Genomic DNA, 22647 nt, shown 5'->3' with positions numbered 1-22647 from the left:
AGGATTTCTCCTTCGTATTTCTGGCGTTCCTGTTGTCCACGCTTCCTCGCTGCTGAGGTGGAGGTCGGAGCAGGGCGTGCATGTTTGAGGACGGCGGTGGTTTGGAGGATGCTATCAAACCTTCCCTGACGCCTCAGGTCTGATGGGAACAGACAGCTCAGGTATGCACACTCGACCTAAACCTACATATGTCCTGCATGCATTGGAATGCTTCTTGTGAGTACAATGAAATGTAATCCTGGTGACACCACTGCGTACCACCAGTTAACCTGAATGCAGGCGGCAGATCTTCATAGTGCCACTGAGGGAAGGTGTCACATACGTCTCTGAAAACCTCCAGGTCTCTGCAGGGTGTAAGTGTTTAGGACTGATGCGGATCATCATAAGAGCAGCTTCCAGATTCTGACGGGCTAATGACAGTTTCCATCTCCAAAGGGAAAACATACCACAGTGCATTCAAAATAGAACACTTCTTAAATCTCACACTAAGGGTGGGAAAGAAGAATTCATGAATAGGAAAGTGAACAAAAATAGAGATTCATCTCAAGGCGTCTCTTGAATACTAAATATAAGATGAAGGCCAATGATTTTAGAGCAAGCCCAGACAGACTTGTCAAACTTTGTGCCATTACTATCCTTTGTCTTAGCACAGTTGTCATGTACAGCCTGTACCCATATGAAATATTAATTCTGCATAATAACTTTCAAAGGGGAATAAAGCACATGGTTAATTATTAATAGCATGTGTATACAAGGCATCTCTCTTTTTCACACACACCAAAATATTCCCTGACAGTTGCCACTCTAAGGAAGAGAATCCCCACAATGCCGCGCTAAAGCAGAAATGACAACCACTAAACACTGATGCAAGTTCCACGAAACATCTAACCTACATTTCACAGGTAGTGTTTGAAAAAAAAAAAAGAAATCATTTGCACTCTGTATGATCTTTTCCTGAGCTAAGACTCTAAATCTGACCTGCTGTTCACGTTCACAGAGAGCGTGCAGGAACGGAGAAAACATCTTATACTGGTCCTAAAAACATTCAGGATTAACTGCTTCATATGTGAGACAATGATTCACTGAAAGTGCAGAAAAGCTGAAAAGGTTCTTTGAGTTCTTTGGATATTACTATAACTATTTAACGTCTTTTTTTTTCCATCTCCATGACTTCACTGAAAAGCCGCTTTAACATCTGCATTCCTGAAAATATCTAGATCATTTGAGGAGGACTGCTCCAGATGTTCTCCTGACCTGGCTGTTCACAGCAGGAGGGACGGGGGTCTCCGGAGGTAATACATGCAGGAGTAGTGGACACAGCAACAGAGTCCTCTATACTGCATATTAATGCAATGTGAATTTCAACAGAGCCACAACATTAAAAAAGAAAAAAGGAGCTGAGAGCAACATACAGAAACAGAAAATGTAATGCAGCTGTTTTAATTATGTGCACGGAGATGGTCGTGGATGTTGCGTGCAGACACTCGATGCACGTGCAGCAGTCACAGGATGCGTGGAAGTTATTTTTAACAGTGAAAATCTTTTGTTCCTTTTTGGACCTATGAGCCTATTTAGAATACATTTATAATCTATACATTTAAATGTTTAAAAATAAATAAATAGATTAAGATTCACCAAGTTATTGTCTTACACTCTTCAGTGAACACAGCCAGGGCCACACACACACACACACACACACACACACACACACACACACACTATTACTTAAACTTCACAATAACACTTTAACATTGCAATAGGTTTGATCAGCTGGCATCAACCTGAGTCACTGCACCTACATTTATGTCACACACAACTCCAAAAAATCCAAAATCCTTTTAAAGAAATAATCTCAGACTACTTAAGCACATTATTAAATAGCTCTCCACATCCATGACGCAAACATACGCACAAAATAACACTTTCGTTCTCCATCTCCAACCTTTTTACACAAACCACAAGGAAACTATTTACACGTTATTAAACAGTTCTCCAATACTATAGTGTGATGTTAAACTGCATAGATGTGAAAGTGCGCAGCGGCACCATGATCTTACTTTGAGCTGCAGACAGGGTGTCCTGGTTACAGGTGTCCAAATGTCCAGGTGCGCTCTGGGGTCGTGGAAATAAAGTCTTTAATGAGGGGACGAATGTCCAGGGAGTTCATGATGTGTGTGTGGGCATGCATCAGTTAAAGGTCTGTGAGTCTTTTCCGGGTCATGCTGCTGTATAACCATGTCTTCAAAAGACGTAAGGCTGAGAAAGTGCGCTCACATGAGGCCACAGAGATGTGAAGGCACAGACGTAACTCAATCAGTGTTTCTGTCTCTGAAAACATGGCTCTTGTTTGTTACTGGAGCTTATTCCAACATGATGCTACATCTTGGACTGTGACACTGGTAGACCGAGCATGGAGCGAGCAGGGAACCTTTTCACTTCATTCGGCGTCTGCAGCCACGAGCCTACCTGACGTCGACAACGTAACTTCCGTTAACTTGTGTTGATTATGCCTAAAAATAATTAAATCAAAACCAAAAATACATGTAATAGCCGATGTGTGTCAAAATCTTTTCACAAAATATTCATAAGGAATTTTAATTCTGCAAAAATATGTTTAATACATTTTTTTTAAATCTCCCCCTCACCACTTCCCATGACAGGATATGAAAATTATCCTGATTATATTCTGCTGTGATCTCACATCAGTTTACTTTGACTTGCAGGGAGAAAATACGAGGGCTGGAGAAACTCTGGGTGAAGTCTGAGCGAAAAATTCTGCTTTTTGCATTCACACATACAGTTCCTCCTGGAAATATCAGTTTTCTGTAAGTGTGAAAGCTTTATTAGGTGTGGAACAACAAAGACAAAAGAATACTGAGACATCCACTGTATATAGACTTCACAGAAAAAGACAAAAAAAATATGAGATGATAATAGCAAAAAGAATACAAGAAAGAGTCAAGAGTACTTTTGCATGATGGACTTGGGAGGCAAGAGAGAACTGAAGGGTGTTAGTAAAAAACGTGTCACATGTCACAGTGTAAATAGACCAGCCAATAAGACTGTTCGTCATCTCACACCTTTCTGTCATATGCAGAAATAAGGTGTCACAGCCAGGTTAAATGTGATTCCAGGTAGTCACTGTCATTGCATATTAGCAAGCAGCTGTCGAGTTACAAATTCAACAAACGTGGAGCAACTTTAGCGACTTTTTGCAGACGTGAAGTTGGACCCCTGATGGATGGAAGTGCAAAGTTGACTCTATTTTTACTTCTTCTTCTTTCTGGTCTCTAAAAACTGTTCGTCATTCAATGTTACAGAGAAACTAATTGCCAGATTGTGCAGAGCGTAGATATTTACTATGATACCGTGAGTCCGTCTGTGTGTGTACGTGTAGACAGAAAGGCCAAGGTCAGTTAGCTTGGAGAGGCTACGTCATAAACCCATCAGGCGTCGGTAGGGAAGCAAATCAAGCAAGCCGCTCTGATGAGTGGAAATGCTATCTGCCAGACAATGGATATCTCATTTACTGCATTTCTGTCCCATTTCAACACACTTTGTCCAGAGCCTGTTAATATGCACGTTATCCGCCTGCTCAGAGGGGGGCGTATGGAGTCGGGGATGGGGGGGGGGGGGGGGTGAGATGCAGGGCAGCTGAGGCAAGGCGGACCATTTCAGTGTCAATTTACAGCAATTCCCGCCGTCAAAAAATGAGAGGGAAAAAGTGAGAGTACTTCCCATTTTCTTCCCAGATCTTTTAGTTTAATTCAATTGGACCTTTCAATACCTTACTTATGACACACAGGAAGCATTCGCCCTATTGCATTATGGGGAGTGGGGGAGAGATAAAGATGCTGATTCTTTAAAGCTTTTCTGCACAAAGGGAGATATAAGTAGATAAAACGCGGAGTGTGTTTTTTTTCATTGTGTTCTGTTCTGTAAGAAAGGAGAGGATTAAGTCTCTTTATGATGCTGCCTGTCTGTGTTCAGGAGACAAAACACGAGCTAACACATTTAACTTAAGTCCGAGCAGAGCTATATTTGACTCCTCTTCCCCCAGAAGTTATCAGCTCCATCCATCAGGAGATAAAGAGAGATTTAACCCTTTAGCTGAAGAAATACAAAAGCTCCTCCGTACTCATTTTTTTTGTAATCTCAGAGAGTGTGTGGTTTTGATTATCAGGGTGATCATGTCAGTATACGCTGATGACAGGAGAAAGAACAATGTATGTGTAAGGCAAATTAAACCAAGAACTCAAGCCATCCACACATGAATAATAGGTCAGATGTGATCGAACAGCTCCGTCTCCAGCGATGGCGAGCCGGCATATCTCTTCTTTTCCTGGAATCTCGATCAATAAGCAGTCACTAATGTGTTTGACAGAGTGAGACGCCTGAATCCCTATTTAAATAACACGGGGGGAGGGGGGGTCAGTGTTGCACACAAAATCTCCCTCAAGTTACATGTGATTACGTTCACATCTGAACATAGTTTACATTAATTATTCACTTTTATGTCCGTGATTGCTCGAACCTTTAAATCCTCTTTTTTTTTTCTTTCTTATTTCAGGATGGCAGCTTGTGAGCGCAAGAGGCCTTTCACTCAGCAGAGCTCAGAGGGAGGCTGCCAGATAAAACATAATAAAATGACACATCCCCTTACCGAGTAACACCGCCATGATGGCTCCAGGCGCCACCTTTGTCTCCATCACAGCGATGACTAAAATCAAGCATTGTAACGCTACACCCCTGATTTCATGCAGTGTGGTGGATTATGGATATGAATTGAACGCTCAGCTCTTTTTTTTGTGTTCCAATTTCCAAATTAGGATTTTCTGCCTTCATAATGACACAAAGCATTCTCTTAGTCAAATCAATGGCAGCTATTTATATGAGCGGTAATCCCTCACCAAGCACTGAACTGCCAGAAAAGAGAGATGGCTTTTAAAGTAATGCTGCAAAACAAAAGGAGTCACTAAATGAATGCAAATTGGCTTCTCTGTCTTCCTGAATGTCCGTCTCTGAGAACATGGTTCAGCTGGCCAAGAAGAGCAGGCAAACAGCTGTTTAAGAGAGCTGATTTAGTAAGTAACCCATAACGCCGTGTTCACTATCAGTAAAGCTCAGAATAAAATGCTCTAATAACCCCCTCTCCCTCTATGAGCAGAAGCAGCAGCTCATTTCTCTCTGTCTTGCATTTCAACAGAGCAGGGCATGAATGCCTGACAAGTAGGCTATCATCCAAGAGATCATTAAGCACAAGGGTTGAAGTGCCATCTTCAGTGCCATGGCAACAGGGTTGAGAGATGAGATAAAAACAATGCGATGCAGGAGGCAGGAGGCGGGGCGGGCGCTCAACGATCGCCACTGATCGATGGATCTCTCACTCTCTCTCTCTCTCTTTAGAGGCCGGGCACAGGAAGGGGAGGCTGGGACGGGGAGGGCAACGAGGAGGAGGAGGGCGGAGGAGAAAGGCCAAGCGGCTTTAGGGCTTCATAGGTGCACTAACAATAGGAACTGTCTGTCTTCAAAGTGTCGATCGTTTTCTTCACAAGGGTCTAATTGAACGTGTCAAACAGAGCATTTGCATGGAAATGATTATTTTTTTGACTTTGTAGTGAGGCTGAGCCAGAGGCCTCTCGTCTGTACCAAAGAGCAGCCGTGTGGATGTGTGTGAACGCTCCTCAATGAAGTCACAGGCTGAATCAAACCAATTTGGATGATTATTTTACAGCTGTTTCTAAAAATGGCGCGCCAGCTCCTGAATCTGGGTGTATCACGCCGCCTCGGAGTTACAATCCAAACAGATCAGGCACACAGTACTTAAGGTTTGTGAAGCTAAAGCACTTTTTCTCTCGGAGTGAGAGTATGAACACAGTATCTATTTACCGCTTCTCTTCCTACATAACAGCCGTTTGGAGTGTGATAGAGGTGAGCTGAGAGGAGCGAGTGTATTATCTTTTGCAGCTGTCAGCACTGTTCGCCGTTTTGTGCCAAGCTCTGCGGGGCTCCCACTAAATGCCATCAGGTTACGACTGTGGATGTTTGCTTTTTTAATTATGGCAGGAATGCTTTTCGAAGCGTGCGATAAGCACTCCACATCCCACCCTTACTCTCAGGCTGCGTGCACCCACAACCGCAGCACCGCGCACCCACAGACACACATTCGAAATGTACACGAACCCGGTTTGGGTAGCCGTCTGTCTCACAACATGCATTAATCAATCTGTTGAGAGCAATCTGTCAGGAAATCTTTAGCCTTAAACAACCCACGGTGAAAAAGGATGAGGCCTTTCCATGGGGCAGGGCACTGCAGGGACTTAGCAATAGCTGTCTTTACGCATCCCAGAGTGTCAATAAGGATTATGAGAGCGAGCTTTTATCTCTTCAAACACGCCGACCAGTCACTCATTTAAATGGATGAACAATTCAGGTCTGCTCAATAAATAAAAAAAGAATATACTCCCATAAATACATTCAAATCCCAACACCATTCAAATTCCTGCTCCATATGCTTAATTTAAGATCTAATCTCTGTATTTCTATTTCCACCAATTCACGGAAGGCAAATCTTTGTACACATAGTTGTTTAAGACCTCAAAGGATAAACACAGACTACCTATTGTTGACGGCAATGCACCTTTATCCTCAACTTAAGACCCACAGTTCCTTTGAGAGAGCTTCTGGCAGATGCCGTATGCAAAGCAGGTGCACTGAGGGAAACACGCCCGACAAAAGAGACGTTATTGCATTTCACAACCTCCCAAAAAGACGAGCGGAATATTAAAGGTGACACAACTGTATTTACACATCATTTCAATAGGCCCTAAAATAACCTCATTTCTATCTTGCTCTATCAAATAAAAGGAGGCAATACAATCTGCAAAGAGAAGAACAAATAAAAGCAAATTTTGACATTTTGCTGTTTGACGCTTTCCATTTATAGGTCAGAGGAAACACCAGCCGACCTGTCATTGTTTTTAAATGCCATTTTGTAAGGCTGGGAAGCAGGAATTAATTAATGCGTGGGTAGCTGCCACTGTCAAGAGGCAGCACATTAAAATCAATGATTAATAAATTCAAAACACACAACAAACTCAGCTGGGAGATGAAAATAGTATTGTGTGCTCCATAGGAAGCAGCCCCTGTGCGGGTCCTCCCACTGAACGAGGCGTCCACTCAGATGGCTAATGGAAAGTAGCCGGTGCCAGCTGTGTGCCTGTGAATAAAATCACTTTAATTAAAGGAATTACAATGGAAAGGAACCGGGGATGTGTGGAGTATCGACAGGAAACGGCCTCTCATGTGTGTGACACACACACACACACACACACACACACACACACCCACACACATATACACTTACATTCAAATCCATGCACGGCATGCACGCAAACACACTTTATGAAATCCCAGAAAGACTTACAAGAACTGAGTGCTTTTGTGCTGCCGTTATTAAATAGGACTAATCCACACATGCTCCATTGTAGCAGACAGCTCTAAGATCGACTCTAAATATGTCACTCTCAGTCTGAATGATGAGGGGAGATACAGATACTTTATCAGACATAAAACAACCTCCGGGTCTGTCAGAGATCTACTCCAACATCTAAAAGAAACTCACACATGAAGAATTGCTAGAACATTTGATGTACCTGTAACAAACAAGGGAAGGATCCAACTTAAAATGATCTCGTTATAGTCGTAGTTATGTTTGAAATGCCGCTCATTATTGGAATCATTTTAATTTTCTTGAACATATTTTAGGCGGACTCGGGGCTTAGAATAATTTGCACTGTGATGCATTAAAACAAATAAAAGAAAACAGCTTTCAAAAAAAATCTAGAAACTTATACGCGCCTCCTGTTAACACAATCTATATGTTCAAGAAACCCAAAGTTTTTACTTTGTTGTGGCCCGGTGGGAAAAGTCGGTCGTCTCTCGACTAAAAGGTCTGGGGTTCAATTCCCGGCTCCTACAGTCACATGTTGATGAGTGTCCTTTGAGACACTAAAGTCTAATAGCTCGTGCTGCTGCGTCACTTGTGATTTGTTTAGCTTTAGCATGGCTGCTAGCATCTTACATGTTAATTTACTAACTATTCAACCATGTTTCAGCCTTTTCACAACTTTCATGCAGAGCCAGTGTGTGAATGAAGCAGATAACATCCCGGTACATTCCCTGAGAAGTGAACATCCTGTGACTACTACGTGACTTATTCCATCTTTACGCGAGTAATGAAGCCGCTTCAATCTCTCTCTTTTTGCACGCACGTTATCTTCACCCATTTGTCTATAAATTTTTTAAAAAAAGGCCTTTTAAAAGAAGAATTGTTGGAAAGGCTCCTGTGATAGCGTGGCCTCTGTGGCTTCCTCGGATATCGTGGATTTTGTTTTTACATCATGTCTTTCCTCCTGAGACACTCGACTTGTCCAACGTGGAAACTCTCGTCCTCGTTTGAAAGAGAAACTCAGTAATTCAACAACACATGAAATGTTTTCAAAATGTGTCGGGACAACATTGCCGTACTTTTCTTACATGCAACACATGCACAGCCACACGCTCTGCCTGTAAACTACTTCTAGCAGACCCATGTACGGCCTTCTGAAAGTGTGATACTTCCTGTTACGTCTCGTGTGCAGTGTGTAATGCACAGAGACAGAAAGTTGATCTGTCATCGGAGATAGTGACAGAGGTGAGATGAGGGAAATGAGCTCGCCAAACGTCACGTTGGAACAGCGATGTTCTGGCTGAATATTTCACCCTCACTTTTACCCAGAATGATTCCTTCCATGATCCTCATAGGAAATGTTCCAGGTGAATTCGAACGCAGCTTATTGGGAATTTTTAAAACACAAATTTATTTTCTCACGACTTAAAAATCTAAGACCCTCTGTAATAGACAGAACGGACACTCAGGACATTAAATGTACTCGGCCTTTGAGGAAATAGAGATCTTGAGTTGTATAGTGTGGAAAGCTCAGGTGTTGTACCTATAATCAATTTCAGTGTCTGGTTTCAGTTTAGTAAAGGACACTGGTGCATGGCTCACTGTGAAAATAGAACAACACCATCAATAATTTTATTAGCCACACATCTGCTTTTTTGCTATGCCGAGTCTAAATATCCCTAATGATGTGAGTCCCATCTTTTAATCCCGATTAGTAAAATAAAGACACCTCAGAACGCGACGCCACAAATGATCAAAGCCTAACAGCTCAGTCAGGGTCAGATGAAAACGTCCTCCGTGGTATGATTTGAGGACAAACAGACCAGGAGCAGATACTTGAAGAGGTGTGTGTGTGTGTGTGTGTGTGTGTGTGTGTGTGTGTGTGGAACAGTGGCAGAGTCTGTTAAACTGGAAGGTGGGAGGTTCGATCCCCAGCCCCCTCGACCTTGGACAAGAGACACCCCTCGTTGCTCCTCCTGTTTCCTGGGTGGCGTGTGAATGTGTGAGAATGGGATTAGTTAATATTGATGGTGACTTTACCCAGCAGCCTTGGCCCTCAGTGTGTGAATGTGTAGGTGTGACCTGCAGTGTTAAAAGAGCTTTAAATAAAAGGCCAGAACAGCACACCACAAACTCAAGTCCGTTTATCATTTACTATTTGGCATCCCAACAGAAGATGAAGCATGGAGAAAACACAGAAACACATGTTTTAAAACAGCAAGACTTCCTCAAGCTTGTGAAAGAAAACTTGGGAATCAGTCGGCTGTCGGCGCCAACAGGTCCGGTGTGTCCTTTGACAGCTCGTCACGTGTCTGGGGTTACAACAATGCTCCACATTTATTCCAAACAACAAATGAACTTTACAAAGCCTGGCTGTACGGATCCTTCTTCGTCACATATGAACAACATAGTTTCTATGAACGCTCTCGATGAGTTGAGAGGCAAAAAGGAAAGGTCAGGAGCTCAGGTATCCATCCATGGCAGAAGCGCTGCTCAAGCTAACGTCAAGGCTAGAAACAAGACAGAACGTCTTAGATCAAATCTCTATGTGAAGCAACATGAGCTGCACAGCATCTAAACGGGACTTTCTCTGCTTCAGCTTTTCAGCCAATCGACACCTAAAGATAAACAATATTTCATTAGTTCTCAGACCATTTCATTTTTCTGATTGCGATTGGGTTTTGCAACTCCTTCAGTGATTAAAAAGAGTATCCAAACTGAATGGCCCACCGTGTCTTTAAGTGTGTGTGTTGAAAAGATTTGCACGTTTTTCAGACTTTCAAACGGCTGCTTTTCGTCACCCGGGGTGATGTCAGGCGAGGGACCGTGCGGCCGCTGTGAGTGAATCTGTTGCTCATCAGGCGCTGCTGCATTTAATTGAAGTAGCCACAAGAGGGAGGCAGACACACATTTAAAACAGCACAAATGTACATCGAGTGTCCCTGAGCATTTAACTTTAACACACACGTGTATAAATTTCAGTGGAAGGGCACTTCAGGGTTTCTAGTGGCCCCAAAACAATCACCAAACCTTCGTAAACATCAAGAGATGGACTGGAAATTACAAACTTTTTAATGTACCGTTGAACTTGTACAGTTGAGTGTGTGTGTGTGTGTGTGTGTGTGTGTGTGTGTCTGTGTGTGTGTGTGTGTGTGTGTGTGTGTGTGTCTTTGGGCATGCAAGAGTCAATATTACACTTCACAAATAAGTCAATAAAATATTAATGAGTAAGAGAGGAGAAACTAAGTCAGACTGTGACATTCAAGTGTCTGCTGATATACACTGGAGCAGCTTGTTTACATGTGATTGTGGCACGGCCCTGAGGGAGCTCTGGCCTGGTTCTGACTGCGCTCTGCTCGAGCAAACAACCCCACTGGCAGCGTCAACATACACACAAGAGACCAACCTCCAGAGGCAAACAAGTCCAGATCTAGGACTGCTGGTTAACAAGAACTCCATCACAGAGCCGGTTTCATCCTGATTTAGTTTGAAAAAAAAGACCAAATGAATGTTTCATAAAAGTGTCTCAAAGAGCAGGGATTATTGTGAAAAGCCTGTCTTAGATTAACAAAACAAAGTAAACCATGATTGATCTGTTTGATAAAGTAAACTCTAATGAGCTGATGTGACTTAATGTGAGCAGACAAAGCCGAGTCTGATTTATCTGATAGCTTAAAAACAAATCAGTCAAACTGGTTTTTTTTTTTGTTGGTTTTTTTTGCATTCTGCTCAATCAGTACACAGGTCGTCACAGGACACTTAAAGACAGCGTGTGTGTAGAGAGATCATCCATTCAGCAGCCGAAAAGAAAGGTAGAACCGGACGCATGGTGAACAGACATCTGTCACAACTTGAGCCAAAGAGAGTGTGATTATGAGAGGAAGAGGCAGAGCGAGGGAAGCATCGAGTCAAAAATAACAGAGAGAGAGAGAGAGAGAAGACCTTCAGCGAGTATCACGTTCATTTTACAGAGAAGGAAACTGACACGGACAGACAAACCTGGAGTCCGCCTCAATCAAAGCAAGCATGGTATTTGGTTATGGGCTGGTGTTTTAATATCTGTGTTTGGAGAGGCCTAATAATGTGCGTAGCTGTGCTCACTTTCAAATGTTCCCATCAACAGGGACGATGGGGGTCTCCAGTCTGTAGCACCCTATACTGAGGCTATATCCTCTCCAGTCTGTAGCACCCTATACTGAGGCTATATCCTCTCCAGTCTGTAGCACCTTATACTGAGGCTATATCCTCTCCAGTCTGTAGCACCCTATACTGAGGCTATATCCTCTCCAGTCTGTAGCACCCTATACTGAGGCTATATCCTCTCCAGTCTGTAGCACCCTATACTGAGGCTATATCCTCCCCAGTCTGTAGCACCCTATACTGAGGCTATATCCTCCCCAGTCTGTAGCACCCTATACTGAGGCTATATCCTCCCCAGTCTGTAGCACCCTATACTGAGGCTATATCCTCTCCAGTCTGTAGCACCCTATACTGAGGCTATATCCTCTCCAGTCTGTAGCACCCTATACTGAGGCTATATCCTCTCCAGTCTGTAGCACCCTATACTGAGGCTATATCCTCCCCAGTCTGTAGCACCCTATACTGAGGCTATATCCTCCCCAGTCTGTAGCACCCTATACTGAGGCTATATCCTCTCCAGTCTGTAGCACCCTATACTGAGGCTATATCCTCTCCAGTCTGTAGCACCCTATACTGAGGCTATATCCTCTCCAGTCTGTAGCACCTTATACTGAGGCTATATCCTCTCCAGTCTGTAGCACCCTATACTGAGGCTATATCCTCTCCAGTCTGTAGCACCCTATACTGAGGCTATATCCTCTCCAGTCTGTAGCACCCTATACTGAGGCTATATCCTCCCCAGTCTGTAGCACCCTATACTGAGGCTATATCCTCCCCAGTCTGTAGCACCCTATACTGAGGCTATATCCTCCCCAGTCTGTAGCACCCTATACTGAGGCTATATCCTCTCCAGTCTGTAGCACCCTATACTGAGGCTATATCCTCTCCAGTCTGTAGCACCCTATACTGAGGCTATATCCTCTCCAGTCTGTAGCACCCTATACTGAGGCTATATCCTCTCCAGTCTGTAGCACCCTATACTGAGGCTATATCCTCTCCAGTCTGTAGCACCCTATACTGAGGCTATATCCTCTCCAGTCTGTAGCACCCTATACTGAGGCTATATCCTCCCCAGTCTGTAGCACCCTATACTGAGGCTATATCCTCTCCAGTCTGTAGCACCCTATACTGAGGCTATATCCTCCCCAGTCTGTAGCACCCTATACTGAGGCTATATCCTCTCCAGTCTGTAGCACCCTATACTGAGGCTATATCCGTCCAAGCAGGCGACGGGTTCAAGTCCGACCTGCGACCCTATTCCTGCTCATCACTCCCGAGTTCCTTCTCTATCCAATGTCCTTTCAAATGATTGTTTCCGATGGAAGGACCAGGAGCATTCTTCTGTTTCTGTTGAAGTCATAATAATCCAGAAAGATTAACAGGATTTGTCTGGATTGAGTTTAGAATACTCAAACAGACGTCTGCACATCTTCATCCGCAGTCTCAACCTGACAGTCCAAATCGAGGATACTACAACACATTTGCTGTCATTTTTTTTTTTACATTTGAATGTCTTATCTTCTCTGAGTCAAACGTCTTTGAATGCTGTCATGACTGTTTGGTGCTCTTTGCATTGCGTCATGTATGAACGGTGCTGTGTACAGAAACTTGCTAAACGTACCCGTTAGGTCACTTTGAGGCTTGAAGTCGTATTTAATGAAGAACAATATTCTTACTCTACTCTCATCGAACATCTTTACACTTTGAACTCACAATGATTTTCTCCCATTTAGTTTGTGAAAGGAGATCTTCATGTGCTGTGTTCGGGTGTTTTGCGGTGCAGATAAAAAAAACAGTTATCATTTTGATTAATAGTCTAGATAAATAATATGGATGGTTTTTGCCGCTTTGAGTTTTAGTCAAAGTTTTAATTTGGGAAAACAATTTGATAGGCGTGGAGAGCTTTTAAAGTTGAAGCATGCGTTCCTTACATCTCTTTAGATGTAGTCACTTACAGAACTCTCTTAATTCATAGTGACAGCATCACACTGACATCTAGTGGACAAAAGCCAGAATGCAGCAGTGATTTCCTGAAACTGTGAGAAGTCACACTCCTGCAATACATTTAAACACTAACAGGACAATTAAAGTAGGTCAGCTGTAAAATCTGTAACACACACACACACACACACACGCCTCACACATTTGACTTCAGGAGTAACCGGCTCGATCACTGAGCCACAGCCTCACACACACAAAGCTAAAATAAGATCGTGCACATTTTAAAGAAAGTTCTCGGAGTCGTCTTTAATTGAAAATATGTAGCAGCATTTTATTTTTAAAAGTCCATAAATTTCATACATTTTGGCGAAGGAGAAAAAAAAAAAAACGGGGGATAAAAATCAAAGTTAAATACAATCCACATGTTAGCTTCAGAAGCCTGGCTGGTTCACTCGTCCATTCAGGTAGCAAAGCTACTGGTCCCTAAGCGAAACAAAGCCATGCTTTCTCTAACACAATGCTAAGAGTAGAACGAGCATCAACACACACACACACGCACACACACACGTGTCCCCCCTCCATCATCATACAAAGCCCACTTTATAGCAGCACATAGAGTCACATTTGACCCTAGGAATAGTTTTTGGGCAAAGAAGGCCACTCAAAGGTAAATCAGCAACCCTCCCTGTTTCATCACACGCACACACTTTAAAAAAATTAAATACAGAGACTCACGCCTGTTTGGCCTCTGCATAGAAAACAACTAAATCAAAAACAACCACTTGAAGAAGGTCTGGTTGGTAATTCATGCACGCGTTTCAAACCGCGATGCCATTCAGAAACAAAAAATCTCCACGAGCCGTCCAATCCCAAACGACGTGTTTCATCCACATGAAGGTTAAATAGGAGACATTCCTGCAGAGACATTTCCTCACTGTGTGGAAGCTTTAAAAAGGAGCCAGAGTCATTGTTTGCTTCCACCTCAGCGACTTTTAAAAGCACCTGGATCCTCGTAATCAGAGCAACTTTAAAAGAAGAACATAGAGTTTCCGTGGAGCAGGCGTCCCGGCACTGTGCTCCGTCAGCTGAGATGAAGATGTGTCGTCTTCTTGTTCCTGCCAAGTGGGCGTCTCTACTGTGGAACCAAACGCTGCGGTGATGGCGTGCGCATCCTGGGCTTTATTTTCAGCGCCGCAGCGTCCACTCTGAGCGACTCGTCCGTTTTCTCGCTGCTGAGGGGCGGAGTCAGGACTCCTGACGGGACAGGGCAGCTGCTGTGCCGCTCCAGCTCCTCATCCTGATAAGAGTTGGCCTTTTCCTGTGAGCAGCAGAAAGAAACGCGCTGGTTACACATGTTCAATCAACAACAGTCAGTCAGTGCTGCTCGCCCTGAGTTAGAGACCAAAGCCCCGTTTCCACCGAGCGGCTCGTCACGGCGCTCATTTTGCAGCGTTTCCATAGACTAATCCCGGGAAAGATTCCCAAATAACCAACCGTCTGTATTTGTCCTCGCCGCACACAGCCTTCTCTGAAAAAAAGCTTGATTGAGTTCTTGTAATAAAGAGTCACATGTCAGTGACAGAGTGGATGACGCGCTGGATGTCTCCGTGTTTCCGTCACGTTTTTCTCCTTTGTTGAATTTATTAGTTAGCGGTTAGCTGTTAGCTGCTATCATGTGATGCTATTACTTAGCGGCTATCGTCATCCGGCTTACATGCGTGTCTGTGGAAACACAAACGGGATCAGACTTTATCAAACCAAACTGCTGTGTGGAAACAGGGCTGAAGATCTCTGAGGATTTTTCAGCAGCTTATTAAACACTTAACGCCGTCCGCTTTACAGGTGGTCAAAATGTTCCACACCTTCTGTTTCCAGATGTTTAAAGACGTTATATTCACCGTTATTTTCATGACCTTTGGTTTTGCAAAGTCATATCTGTAACCAAAAGCTGCTGCGATGTTTAACAAAAACGTATGAAATGTGTCAAGTAGAAATCGATTTGTCGCCGAGGTATCGAAACAGCCGAGGTATATGAAAACTGACATCTTTCCATGTTTTAGTACATCAAACGTTCACGGTATCGTTGACAACCCTCCTCCACATGAAGCTCAACAATTTGAACTTTCAGTAGAGAACCTGACTGACCCAACCTGACTGTCGATTGGTTGCACTTTGGTGTTTTTAGCAGCGTCGTCGTGAACAGAGGCTGGAAACTAAATCCTCCCAAACACACGGACCAAGAAGGATCAGTGAATGAATCCCTGTCAGGGTGCAGATGGCCTAACGGTGAGGTCACTCCACATGGACGAAGGCTAAAGTCCCAAACACCGGACACCGTTTCCTAGGTGAAGTTGTCTCACCAGCCATGTCATGTAGGAGGCGTGGATCTGGATGTTGTGCAAGCTGTCTGCGGCGATTCCCGGGAACGTTTTCATCGTCGACCCACCGACCTCCCGCAGAGCTTTGGCAAACGGCACCATCCACCGGACGCATTCTTCCAACTCCGCCCTCTTCAGAGCTGCACGAGCACAACGATGCATGATGAGATCAGTTTGATAGAACTTATGACACCGAGAGCGTTATTTATTTTGATCTTGTTTTTACCCGAGACGTTCTCCACCACCTCCAGGGAGGAGAAGTGAAACAAGGCGGACGCAGCGAGCACGCCGTTAGAGAACTCAAGGCAACGCACGTCGAGCATACACAGGTCCAACAACTGCAAAAAAACACAAAACTTTATTAATCATCAGAACAGGTAAAATCAACCACTCAACCGATATAATACTTAAACCTGAGACCTTGAAAGGTGCAATAAAATCGCTCAAGATCTCACAGAACGTCTCCGACATTAGAAAATGATGTGACTTTTCTCAGCTCTGATGGATGAATGCACCTTCTGAGTCTGATTATCTGATTATAACAGGTTGTAATGCACCTTTACCGTATAATCCAGAGTATCACACACAACTAAAGAAAATTCAGAATGACAGAAAATGTTGTGCGATGAAAATCTGATTTTTATCCACCATTACACGTATACATCTATTTTTTATGCTTTACCATCAAAACATTCGTCTTCTTTCCTTCTCTCTACATTTTTACGCCCACCCTGAAACCAGCCGCTCTGTACCGTACTGTAGCTGGTAGGAGTGCAAACACAGACAGTACTGAAAGAACTACAAATCTGCACGTTGCTGAGCGCAGGGGAAGTCATGGAGCAGGAAGACGTATTGTCTGCTGGTGTGTAATGACTCAGTCTTACTGACTGCATTTCTCCGTTTAAACGTTCAGAATCCTCCCATTTCGTCGTCTTTCTTTGAGGTTAGGAAACGTTCCAGACGAAAGACAGGAAGTGATGACAAACCTCTGCGATCTGGACGAAGGTCTTCTGAGGGTACCTGGGGATGAGCAGCTCGTCGCTCTCTTTCAGGTAGGCCACCTGCATGTAAACGTTGAGCCAGGAGATGGGAGTCTGAGGGCTGAGACTCCACTTCAGCTCCTGAGGAGACAAGGAGACAGACGAGGGACGGTCAGGACACACCAAACAGCAAGAAGAGCTTTTATCGAATCAACTCTCTCCACACTTTCTGACACCGTGTGTTCAGAGACGACATGAAAAAGAAGCAAAGCAGATCTTTGGTCATGTTTCTAATCTGAGGTCGCCTCCAGGAAGAGTAATGATGGACTGTCGGTAAAAACTCAAACACTGATAATTCTCGTGTGCCTCTCGACTCGACTAAACATGAAAAAGACCAGAGAAGTGATGAGACCGTCGGCAACATCTCTGTACCAGACCACTGCCCATGTGTTGTGCAGTTTGGACAGTGCGCATGAGCTCGTCTCCATTTCTGGTGATTAAAAAAACAACATAAAACTACCCGACATCGAGTGTCTCAGCCTTCTGGTATTGTTGCCGTGGTAACTAAAAAGGCGTAAATGTTGGATGGTCTCATTTTATTAGAAACATGTCGACGTTTAAAATGTGGGTATACTGTGAACTCTATTATGTCACGGATAAACAAGCTGTGTGTGTGCGTGTGTGTGTGATCTTCACCTTCATGATTATGACTTCCATACTGATGATCTCGTCTTCAGTGCAGGCTTCGTCTGTGACGTAAGCAAACTGGTAGATCTTAGGTGGATACATCTCCTGTGAGAGGTGAAAAGCCGACACGATCATTCACGTTGCACGAAGACGCGGCGCTTAGCATGGCGTGTACGCAGCTTCGATTCCACGCTTACCTCGACTTTAGCAGCGATGAAGAGGCAGGTGATGCCGATGAGCTGCAGCGTGGATTTGAAGACGTTTCTCTGCGTGGCCATGAAGCGGTCGAAGTAGTCCTGAGCCAGGTGGTACGTCTCTCTGTGCAGTTTGTACACCTCGCTGACCTACAGCATGCGCACAGACGGGACATCACTGCATCAATGTGACGGCAAACAAGAGGGAGCAAATCAAAGCGGAAACAGAAGCAAATCAGGGAGGAGGAGCTTCACGGCTCGAGATCGGAACAAAAGCAGCGGCTGCTAACACGTGAAGGAGTCATAAACCTCCAACAGACGAACACGCTCTCCTCTCACCTGGGAGTCGGACTTATAAAGCCGAGTCATATGTCAAGTTTCAGAGACTGAGCAGCTGGCCAACACTGTTCTGAGAATTTATTTCTCTGTCCACTGGTGTACCGCTGCACCCGGCTTTGATCAGCGTCCTCGGGAGACTGAGCCCGTTTTCAAAAGAAGTTACTTTTTAAGAACTGATATCACAGGTGGCGCCGATAGCGCAGCGGCAGCGCGCGCACCATGTTGCGAGGCTTTGCTCCTCGCGCGGGCGGCCCGGGTTCGCGTCCGGCCTGTGGCCACTTTCCCGCATGTCTCTCCCTACTCTCTCCCTGTTTCCGACTCTATCCACTGTCCTATCAATAAAGGCAAAAGGCCAAAAATAAAAAACCTTATAAAAAAAAAAGAACTGATATCACACAGAAGGCTAAACGTCACAGGGGGCGGAGCTATCACGGAGTCCACCTTAAAAGAAGCGCTGGAGAGACTAACACTGATTTCCTGACGGCGTCTGTTTTTGGCTCATGTGTTAAAGCAATGACACATCACGTTTGACTTCTCTCTACAATCTGAAGCTTTCTGTTGCCTGAAACTCACAGCTACACGAGTCGAGCAATGTCACTGCGTGCTTTGTGATTTTGATGAAAAAATAAATAAATGACAGTTTGAAAGTGAGACACACCTCCATGAGCCAGTCCAGGAGGATGGCCCTCATCTTTGGTTGCAGATGAGGATGTTTGTCCATCATGTGGACGTCCCTGCTGTACGTCTTGTCCTTCTCCAACATGTTGCTCCACACCACGTCTTTACTGGCCCAGCTGATAAAACACACAAGACACAGAGGTGACTCCTCTCATCGCACAAACAGAGGAAAGACTTTCAACACTGGGTGGAGAGAAGGAAGACTGAGGACAACAGAGTCATTACCGTACGTAGTAAGAAACCAGAGTTTCACATCATTAAAATATAATATAGGATAATAGGTCTAAAAGTGTGTTTCCAGCGTTTAAGCTCAGCTGTCATGGCGTCAGGACTCACCACAGCGCAGGAAGCGGGGCACAGTGCACGGGGGTTTGAAAGATGTTGTTGAAGTTGTAGTGAGGGAATCCAGCGTTGATCAGGACGACTGGCTGGTCTTTCTCCTGATCAGGTGTGGGGATCCACCTGTGTGGACTCGTGTGTCCGGCCTCAGGACTCCAGTCCACCTTCACGGGTCAGAGAGAGGACACTTAAGTCTTGAGGGAAATTCGTGTAAAAATGCAACAACAGTGGTATCTGTTTCGATCCCATGCCAACCAAAATAAAAGTCCTACACAGCTGATGTGGGTCTATTTCATGTTTTAAAGAACCAAAGACAAAAAGGAACTCCGGCCCATGTTTTGGATCTGATTCAGAGACGGTGTTTTCCATCTTCTGCTCGCAGCAGAGTTATAACATGTGTGACGATCTGATAAATGTTCCGTGTCTTTCATTTATGTGACGGACCATCTAAAGTCAGACTATTGCAAACTTCTAACACGATCAGAGTGTTCAGGCACACACCAGGACTGCTCAGATTTACTTTGCGGTTTACGCACACTGAAGTGTTTTGCACTTCACATTTTTGAGCTTTTTACGCCTTCGCTAGAGAGACAGGACAGAATTTAGTAAAGAGGGATGATGGGGAATGAGCCTCAGGTCGGACCCGAACCCAGGCCACCCGCCTAGAGGACCTCAGCCCCGAGTCATGGGGGTGCGTACAGCGACCACCGGCGCCCTATCCCTTAAACTTTGAAGTCATTTTATCCTCGAGCGTGCTGGATCACTCCAGCTGCACCCATCTGTTCGAAAACAATATTCTTAAATTAAGCTCTAAGCTCTGATTCGAGAGACGTGTAACCTTTTCACCGTTACATTTTTGCTTCAGTGATTTCTTTAACTTGTGTGAAGGTTTTGTGAACACTCGAGCCGTCAGTCTTAATAACTGAAGTTCAGTTTTCATGGTATAAACCGGGTGACGTCAAACAAAACCTACCTCACAGTCCCGCTGCTTCTTCTTGGTCATCTCTGCTACCTCCTCGTCCACATCTTGTAGGTACTGATAGAAAGAAGAAGGTGTGTCAGGATTATTGCATGAGAGTCACTTCACTGAAGGTGCAGACGACCTGATAAAACCCGTCTCCTTACAGGCTTCACAAGAGAGAGTTCAAAAACCTTAAAACATACAAGTCAATGTGCGCAATGTCACGATATCATTTAATGAACGCACACAATGAAAAAAGTATTTTAGTAAGGAAGGGCTTCATTGCTCTTACTGTCATCTGTGAAGGTTCAACATTTGTGATCGTTTTCAAACTAAATATTCTCAAAGTGCTGCTGATGAAGGTGTGCGATGTAGAACGTGTGCAGGAGTTAGCACGCCGCTGTTTGTGCTAATCAAAACCAAGAAACCCGCCTCACGCTGGGTCCCTGGGACTTCTCCTCCACTCGCTCTGGTATCAAAGGTGATTGATTTTCTCTGCCAGTTTAAGTTCTGCTATCATGTTGATAATCGTATTATCAATGACTCACTCCCCCGATCTGAATACTTATTTGAAGTTTCATTTTCTCTTCTGTTACTTTGACTATGAATACACCGGATTACATGCTGTGATCTGATTTATACGTTTTATACCAAAATCCACAGTCAATAAACCTGTTCCACATGTTGCTGACTACAGCATGTTAGTTTCCTTAGTTTCACTCTCAACTCATTCAGTGATTCCTTGCGTCCTACAGATGGAGCTGTTTGTCGCCATGTCTGTGAGAAGACAAGTTTTTAGATTTATTTTTGGGCTGCTTTGTGCCTTTATTGTAGAGACAGGACAGTGGATAGAATCAGAAATCAGGAAGAGAGAGAGGAATGACATGCAGGAAAGGAGCCACAGACCGGTTTTGAATCTGGGCTGCCCGGTCAGAGGACTTTAGCCTCCGTACATGGGCCGCACACACTGACCACTAGGCTACCTGCGCCCCAGAATAGATGTTTTATTAAAATATATATTTACATGAGCGTGACTCTGTCCTTTATGTGTACCCAAAACCACGCAGACAAAAATCCCTCCCCACAAACACATGCTCCTCCAGTCCAGTTTTTAAAGCAGGTGTTTTCTTTAAACTTGACAGTCCACCCAGGAACACAGACCTTATCGTTTGCTTAATCATCCAGGCATACATTAGAAACTTCACATGAACATGAGGTCAGTTTCAGGCTGGTGTGTGTGTGTGTGTGAGAGCCTTTCACACTACTTACAATAGCAACATCTGCCTTCCTCTTCCTCGGTCTTACTGGATTTTCTTTGGTCGCTTCGGGAGCTACAGACTTTGCTTCTGTTTCTTCCCTGGAGCAACAAACACAGAATAAAAGGCATGCCTGTGAGTCTCAATTAGACACCATATGAAAGCGTGTAGAGAAGAGTAAATGTGGTCAAAATAAGGTTATGTAGCAACGAGCTAACTCGTTTGGCTACGGCTCCATCAGCTCAACTTTGGCACACTTTGACGCGCAGTGAGGAGCCAGAACTTTCACTTTTAACCAAAGCTCCAGCTTACCTTTTTCCTGGCATTATACTCAGGGGTTAGACGTGTGATTCAGAGTAAACCTGCGAATAAAAAACACTTTATTTAAGGGTTGAAAGAAAAAGACATCCACACAGTCCCAACCCCCACTCTGAACTCCCTCCTTCTGACAAAGCCCAGCTCGATCTGGCGCGGGGAAATGGAAACAGTACGCGATGTTACAAGTCGCCAACAAGTAGCTAATCCTGCAAATACATTCACGAAACTAAAGGACGACACTCTGAACACCACACATTACTCACCGCCGGCTGCTACTTGTTACATTTAAAGCGGCATCGGTCTCATTTTCATTATAAACCCGGGACAGCTGGCTTGCCACATAATGGCCGAACAACAGGCGAAACTAGGACACCCATTTCCTCTCTCAACTCATCATTAAACACTTTCAAAATACAAAAACACAACCTGACCAACAGAAGCGACATTTAATCAAGACCATCTCTGCAAAAAAATAAAAAATAAATAAATTCATTATCCGATTTGAAAGTAGTTTGCAGTCAGCCTTTAGCTGCACAAGTTGCAGCTTTAAAGTGAAATAACTCAAAAAGGATCCTCTTTGGTCGCGTGCACTCACCTCAAGGTTGTTCGCTTGAAGTTTACTCACAGGTAATTTAATAAATGGATACTGTGGAGCTTCTCCCGCCTGTTGTTCCGACCTGTAGCTGCTCTTTATAAAGTGTGAGTGTGTTTCCAGGCCGGGCTAGCTGGTTCCTCTGAGCTGGCGCCTTGCAGAGAACAGATGACTGCAGGCATCAACGTCAGGGAGGAGTGCGTCTCATTTGGCGCTAACTCGCTCCGCTTTGACTCGTCTTTCCGGTCTAATATCACTTTTTATCACCACATTATCGCACGTTGAATGTTAACTCAACCACAGTTTGCCATGCGCTATGTTTAATTTGAGTAAAAGTAAAGGAAAAATGAAGTTTATAAACTTGGAGGCGTGCCCGCGCGTGGTGACAGCTGCT

The 22647-nt window shown here is 44.2% G+C and overlaps 1 protein-coding gene across 2 annotated transcripts; it reads right to left on the bottom strand.

Annotated features, from left to right (window-relative positions):
* Positions 1-13836: 13836 nt before the first annotated feature.
* On the bottom strand, positions 13837-22538 carry ccne1 (cyclin E1). Of its 2 annotated transcripts, none has more exons than XM_079339908.1 (12): positions 22257-22538; positions 21656-21705; positions 21357-21444; positions 20100-20162; positions 19124-19290; positions 18768-18903; positions 17774-17920; positions 17586-17681; positions 16896-17030; positions 16136-16247; positions 15892-16049; positions 13837-14849 (listed from the first exon to the last, which is right to left on the bottom strand). In XM_079339908.1, exons 2-12 carry the CDS (start codon positions 21667-21669, stop codon positions 14664-14666), a joined length of 1302 nt encoding a protein of 433 aa, XP_079196034.1. In that variant the 5' UTR covers positions 21670-21705; positions 22257-22538; the 3' UTR covers positions 13837-14663. The 2 variants fall into 2 exon arrangements, with proteins under 2 accessions (XP_079196034.1, XP_079196035.1); XM_079339909.1 differs by lacking the exon at positions 22257-22538 and adding an exon at positions 21925-22035.
* Between the last annotated feature and the right edge of the window lie 109 nt (positions 22539-22647).

This window comes from Symphodus melops, assembly GCF_947650265.1.
Source record: "Symphodus melops genome assembly, chromosome: 3".
NCBI classification, from domain to species: domain Eukaryota; kingdom Metazoa; phylum Chordata; class Actinopteri; order Labriformes; family Labridae; genus Symphodus; species Symphodus melops.
Note: the sequence above shows the minus strand (reverse complement) of the source record. Positions and strands in the feature narration are given on the sequence as shown.